This window comes from Sinocyclocheilus rhinocerous, unplaced genomic scaffold, assembly GCF_001515625.1.
Source record: "Sinocyclocheilus rhinocerous isolate Xijiao unplaced genomic scaffold, SAMN03320098_v1.1 scaffold562, whole genome shotgun sequence".
Classification (NCBI taxonomy): Eukaryota; Metazoa; Chordata; class Actinopteri; order Cypriniformes; family Cyprinidae; genus Sinocyclocheilus; species Sinocyclocheilus rhinocerous.
The window spans coordinates 1,553,992-1,560,981 of NW_015641608.1; the positions used below are offsets into that span (position 1 = coordinate 1,553,992).

Below are 6,990 nucleotides of genomic sequence, written 5' to 3' on the forward strand. Positions count from 1 at the left end.
CACTTCGCTTCCTGTTCCCTCTACACTGTCCTATACTTTAAAAAAAAATGTCATTCTACATATTATTTTGTGTGTATTTTACATTAAGTTTTACTAAAGTGTTGATAAACAGGGCAAATTAGCCCGAGAGCGCAATTGCAAAACAGTGCAGATGGGCGTGGAAATTTCTGCGGGTGATTTACTGACAACAAACAAATTAAAGAACACAGTCGCAACATCTAATTTCCATAATGACCAACGCAATCTACCAAGCGCAGCGCAAATTAGCGTAAGGATATGTTCGGATTCGGATAATGTGTTCTTCTGGCATTCCAAAGTTCACCTGAAAATGAAAATTGAGCTCTCTGACCCTCCATAGACAGCAACACAACTGTAATGTTCCCAGGTCCAGAAAGGTAGTAAGGACATCGGTAAAACAGTCCATGTGACATCAGTGGCTCAACTTCAATTTTGCGAAGCTATGAAAATAGTTTTTGTGTGTAAAGAAAACAAAATTAACGACTTTATTCAACAATTCTTCTCCCCTGAGTTACCGTCTTCCGCCATTTACACGGTTTTCCCTAAGTGTAAAAACCGCTGATTACGTTCATGTGCACGCTTTCCCCTCCAACGTAAACAACGCTGATTACATTATGTTCTTGAGTACTCTCCAAAATGGCGGAGGACATAACTCGGGGGAGAAGAATTGTTGAATAAATTGTTATTTTTGTTTTCTTTGCGCCAAAGAAACAAAGGTCTCACGGGTTTGGAACGACACGAAGGTGAGTAATTAATGACAGAATATTCATTTTGGGGTGAACCTAACCCTTTAATATGAGTGGAAAAAATCCTCTCCCTTCTACCACGCGCTGTCTGTTCTCTGCGGTGCCTTCTCCTAGCAATAACAAATGCAGCCATTTCAAGTGCAGAATAGTTTAAGACGTGCTTTTTTGGGCGTTAAATAATGGCACAAATACCGGTAATTTGACAAGCGCAAACGTTAGTAAATCACGTTGTGTGATTTATTTGAATTCTCTCATCCCATAAATTTTGCATCTGAAAGGGAAACTCCTACAAATGCATATTCAATAAGGTCAGGTGCAAAAATAACTGTCCACACCTTTTCAGCACTAATTCTTCATGGCGCGTTTTTAGTAAATCCTGACAGTAATATTTTAAAGACGATTTGCACTAGCACAAGCTTTTAGTAAATCTGGCCCTATATAAATTCTGATTGGCCGATTTCAGAATTGACAGACAAATTGCTTGTCACTGGAAACATGTATCACATCATGTCTAGTTAGGATCTATGTAAATCTCTTTTGCCTAAATCTGATATGTTCCTATTCCCTCCATTCCCTCAGGTGCCTGTGGCCTAATGACATATTTGGCAGCGAGAGGGATGATGCGGTGCAGACGCTGCTGCACATTTACTTTAGGCACCAGACTCTCGGTCAGACGGGTTGTTTGGCCGTGGTGGGCCCCAGCAGGGATCTTTCTCAGGCCAGCGCGCGCCTCATGGAGCTCAACCTTCAGATCCGCGAAGCTCTCTGCCAGGCTGCCACGCACCCGCACACCCACCAGACGCGCATCCTGTCTCCGACCCCCACGGCCCACTTCCAGACGCAAATAGACACGCAAAACACAGTCCTCAGCACTGGACTGTGAGAGCTTCACGAACTCCACTCTCTTCCTCCGGGGCGGCAGGTTTGGAGATTTTTCACGTAGACTTCACCTCAAAGGGCTAAAGAATATGTGGATATTAGTTACTCGAAACTATTATGCACGTACCACGTTTTTCCTTCCCCCTTTCTCCAGTAGTTTAACTTCTCCAGGTGTCAGAAAAAGTACGAAGAACAGGACTGGTCAAGAACCATTAGGAGGGACACTGGGCGATAATGATGCTAAATTTGAAGCTTTTTGGCGGAATGACCTATGACCTCTAGGCGGTGTCCTTTTAGAGTGATCCGCATCCGTCTGCCCCACTATGCACTGGGGCAGAGATGGGATTTGGAGCATTATTGTGAGAATCAGAGTATCGCGGTGGATCAGCGAGACTGTCGCATCGTCGATTGCAAAAAGCATGCTTGAAAGAGAAGCCTGCAACAAATATTTTTTTGAGAAATGTATTTTTTAACCGTCTTAGGTTGTAAATGTTAGGATATTTAACATGTAATTGTAAGCTGGGGGGCTGTACCCTCCGTATAAAGAGAGGTTTATCTGTTTAACTTTATTGACCTGCATCAGAGAACTTTCAGCTTTCACTGGGCCGCTCTTACAAAACCCTTAATCTATAACCAAATAAGTAGCTGTCTGTAGGAAACCATAGACTCTTGTGTGTGTGCGTGAGGACGAGTGCGAGCGTTTGCGTGCTAGTGCGTTTGACATGGACTGATATTTGCACACTCGTTCTCTCTCTTACATGCACGTTAACAAACCGAGATGCACAGGTGAAGTGCGAACTGGCTGCAACTCATGGAAATATCAATAACTTATTTTACTCTGTATATATTTTAGAAAATGTATAGTGTAAAAGCAGTATTTTTCCTTGTACATTTGTGTAATGCACTGTTCTATCAGAGAGAGCTCAGCAGAGGGTAACGACTAATGCAAAAAAAATAGCAAGTTGAATAGCTGTTGGGATGTAAGTAAGTCACGGGCTGCCCTCTCCTTTATGATAATACGCCACCTTAATCTTCAATATTTCCCGATGAACCAGCTCGGCTTCTCGGCCGAGTTTTGCCATATGCATTCCTTAATACCCACTGTGATCTCCATGTTGGCTCAAAGTCCCCCAATGAGGCCCCGCTGGAGCCCCTGTTGAGGGGAAACTGGGGCTAGTGTTTGTCCATGTTGGCTCTGTCTTAACCTTAGACTCAGGGCTGCACTGAGGGTTTGTGGGCTCTGCGACGTAAGGCTCTGCGCTTCTCTTGCCGAACTCCAAGAGACAAAGTGGTGTCCTGAAAGCGTTAACCGCAAACATAGGGAGGGAGGGAGGCGTTTAATCTGTCATGGCACATGGAGAAATAAAACGTTCACTGTATTCATTCCTCTGGGAGATCTCTTCTGTTGCTTGTTTGGTACATTTTGAATGCTGTTCTTAATTATTTAATGGATATATTATTTACCTGGAAAAATATAGTTTTTAACTAGAGGTGCATTATCCCATTTTTTCCCCCTTTTCTTTCTCCCCCTTTCGCATTTCTCTCCGGTTTGTCTTTGTCATCTGATTTATCTGCTTTTCCCTGTACTGTTAAATAAAAACTGATTATAAGCAACGCTGTCTTTTTGTCTCTTCATTTCCTGATGGTTTTTAACAAATCTCAATGTTTTATTGTAGATATCCAGTTATTAACCCTATCAGCAGATGATGTTGATTCAATATGCGTTCACTTCCCCAGCATCACTGGTCTTTTCTATTAAAGTCCGCCTGAGCCAGAAGTTGCTGCTGACTTTATTTCAGTATGGTGACATTTCTAACTGAAACTGAATATTGAATAGAGGGCGGGGTTTTATTTTTGCACTCCTCTCAACAGTTGGAGGGGCGTGGTTAAGGATTTTCTGCCGAAGCTGTCAAATTGAAGTCATCAGAGAAGGAATGCCATTCCAGAGCAGAAGCAAATTATCACATTTGGTTAAAGATTACCAAGACCATTTTTTTTTTCAGTGGATTAACTTGCACAGATTAATTGTTCACCTCAAGACAAGCAATGTACACTACCAAAATAAATATTGTAAATTGATTTCATGCAGACTTTAAGGCCTGTTCACATCAAGCAAAATAACCAACGATAACTGTTACCATCCACACCAATTGATAACTTTCATTTTATAAGCGTGTGCTACAATTATGCCAGCTGCCGCTTAAATGCTAGAGCTCAAGGTTGTATGATTTACATTGGCTATCAATGTTTTTATTATACATCAACTGGGGGGGACGGACGTTCTGAAAGTAATTCCAACAATATCACTCCGGTGTTATTACAGCTGTAGTTTGGTCTGTGGTGCAGACGGTGTAAAACTTTAGCACAAATCATTATCCAAGTAACGGTTTAGTGCATAAATACACAACTGACTGGTTTTGCATTAATTTGAAGTTACTGTGATGCTTAAACTATTGTAAATGGACCTTAAAATTTAAAGCATTAAACTTACCCACTGTAAGTTAACCAAACCACCTGAATTGGTCACGGACAATACAAGTCACAAATTAGACTAAATGTGTAACGGATTATAGAATCACACGCATGTTTACAGGTTAGTCACATTTTTCAAGCATGTATCCTTAAGTTTAAAAAAAAAAAAAATTCCAAAAACCTGAAGTGAACAAAGGAGTCATTGTGCTAATCTGAAGAGGTGACGAAGTACAGTGCAAAAGAAAAAGTTGCAAGTCAAGGACACATAGGGCAAGACACCCAGTCATCACATTTAACTCATCTAGGCATACTAGAAACTTCCATGCAGGTGTTGAAGCAAGTTGGAGCTAGACTCCGGACAGAGTTTGGACAGCCCGAGTCAAAACCATCAAACCCAGTCTGCTAGATTTGTAGGCACAAATGCTTCTAAAATTGTACAAGTTAAGTCAGCCATTCACTTCACCCTGCTTCAGAGTGAAGAAAAGGAAAACACTCCAGATGTGCTAGTAATTGCCATTTTTATTTTCATTTTTCAGAATTGGCACCCACAGTTACTGCAAGTACAAATTAAAGCAAAACAAAAACAAATGAGACTGTAGTGACTGATAGATCCCCACCGCAGTCTGAGCGGTGAGGGTACAGAGACTGAGGTGGACAATCCAGCTGGGCAACAACAAAGCCTGACCGCAACGGACCGAGGTGCTAGATGATGTATTTGAAGCTGAAGGTGCTGTCACAAGAGAGACGCTTGCCTTTGCAGCGGCCGCACAGATCCTGACGGTGAGGTCTTTTGGGGTCCACATGACGTGATGTTACAGAACATGTACAGCGAGTCTTCTTACAAGTCTGAAATGACATTTTCTACTTTTAGTTAATGCAAAAAGGACAGTGAACAAATGGATCTGCAAGTAATCCATTAAAAGACAGAGCTGCTTGTAAACCATTGACTCTCCTAGTTTAGTTTACGTTTTGAGACCAATGTTCTTGAGAGAGAATAAACAGGACAGTTGGCAAATTAAAGTTGCGCAAGTTTAAATGTTTTATATATCTTGGGATCTTTTTTTTTTTTTTCTATTGAAAGACCTCTTTAAAGTTTGCAGAGGTCCCATAGATGGCCTCAGGACATCTGGTTGCGAACTTCTATAGGTTTACCTGACAGGTTATGTCCTCAACCCGGTATGGGTTGAATGATTTCTGACATGTTCTGCAAAACTGCTTGAAATACACCTTTATAAAAAAAAAATAAAAATAAAAAATAAAAAAAAGTTAGGTATGCCAACACCGCAAATTCAAACCACTTAACATGTACTACATGTAGTAATCTTCATAACCCATTTATTAGGCCTACCTTGTTTGTGCTTTGGACACACCACACATAAGCACTTTCCCAGCGTAGGTTGCAGTCTTTGCAATGATAGTAACCATACTTCTGCTCCAAAAACTGCATCAAAACAAGTTAATACACTAATAACTCAGTCATTTTACCTACACTTCTAAATTAAAAATTGACCCTAAAATTTCTCACCTGGAACCTCACGCGAGCCTTGGATTTGGCTTCTAATTGTCCGGTTTTCTCTGGCTCGTTTCTGTTCTCATTTGTTTCCGTCGGTTTGTTTTCATTTTTCTCGGGACTAAGTGGTTCCTTCACGCTCTCCTCGCCCTCTTTGCGCTCGTCTTTCTCAGCACTCTCCACTTTCTCTAAGCTGTCGACCGTCTCAGGGGCCTCAGCCTCCGTGTCCTTCTCCTCCCTGAAGAGGGACACTAGCCTCCTGGACTCGACTGGAGAGTAAACGGCCTGAGTGCGCGGGAAGCGGACACCGCCGCTGATGGGGCTCCCCGGGGTCTGGACCTCCTGTCGCCGCTGTCGCAGGGCATCACGCTTCCGGGCCAGAAGTGTCCGCGGGCCCAGGGAGCACTGGATGGACGCGTCGGTCTTCGGGTTGACCTGGATCCCCACGTCTTTGGTGTTGGCTTTCCTCAGACGCGGGGTGAGGTTGGGGTTGATCTGAGACAAGATGGACTTCAGCTGCGCCCTGTGGTAATTATCGTAGTAGGTCTCACCTTCACCGTAGTTGGCGAAGTAAGCTTTCTGTCTCCAGCCCTTGAACTTGGGGTATTTGTAGGAATAAGGGTTGTAAGAAGAGTAAAGATAGTTATCGACTGTCTCGTTACCATATGTAGCCATTTTTTCGCTTAGCCGGTTGGGAAAATGCACTGTAGGAGTTTAAGTAGAGGCACCCGACACAAATTTAGGTCAGGTGCCTAATTAAGCTCAATTAACAGGATTCCCATGGTCAGTAAAAACCCAAAAGTGTTAGGGAATTTTCAAAAGGAAAAGTTTCCAGACTCGGAAAAGTCATATAAATGTAAAGTTTGTTGGAAAATGTGGTTTAAACAAAGCTATTTTCCATCCAAATACCAGTTTAACCAGCTGGTTTGTTGCTAAGAAGTTTGTTGATCTAAGAAGGTCATGGACATTTTTTTCTAGAAAAATGTGTTAATATTAAAGGAGACATATTATGCCCCTTTTTACAATATGTAATATAAGTCTCTGGTGTCCCCAGAATGTGTCTGTGCAGTTTCAGCTCAAAATACCCCACAGATCATTTATTATATCATTTTGAAAATGCCTATTTTGAGTGGAAGCAGAAACACGCTGTTTTTCGGGCCTGTCTCTTTAAATGCAAATGAGCTGCTGCTCACTGCCCCTTTTCCAGAATAGAGCTGCGCCATTACAGCTCGTATCGGCTAAAAACATCTGTTTTGGTTCTGATTATCATGTTTATCACGCTGAAATCATGCGTTTTAAACCACATCTACGGTTTTCTGAGCGCACACATCCGAAGCACACGCACAGAAAGCGGCTGTCACAGCA

General features: G+C 42.2%; 2 protein-coding genes across 2 annotated transcripts in view; one reads left to right on the forward strand and one right to left on the reverse strand.

The window, feature by feature from the left end:
* Positions 1-3,257, forward strand: part of LOC107755216 (protein furry homolog-like) — an 88,873-nt gene extending 85,616 nt beyond the window's left edge. Inside the window, exon 60 of the mRNA XM_016571935.1 lies at positions 1,344-3,257. Within this exon, the coding sequence (XP_016427421.1) occupies positions 1,344-1,647 (304 nt within the window). The 3' untranslated portion in view covers positions 1,648-3,257. The remainder of the gene's footprint in view (positions 1-1,343) is intronic.
* Positions 3,258-4,616: 1,359 nt separating this feature from the next.
* Positions 4,617-6,329, reverse strand: LOC107755254 (zygote arrest protein 1). Its single transcript, XM_016571980.1, has 4 exons — positions 5,641-6,329; positions 5,464-5,556; positions 5,268-5,342; positions 4,617-4,961 (listed from the first exon to the last, which is right to left on the reverse strand). Exons 1-4 carry the CDS (start codon positions 6,298-6,300, stop codon positions 4,818-4,820), a joined length of 972 nt encoding a protein of 323 aa, XP_016427466.1. The 5' UTR covers positions 6,301-6,329; the 3' UTR covers positions 4,617-4,817.
* Between the last annotated feature and the right edge of the window lie 661 nt (positions 6,330-6,990).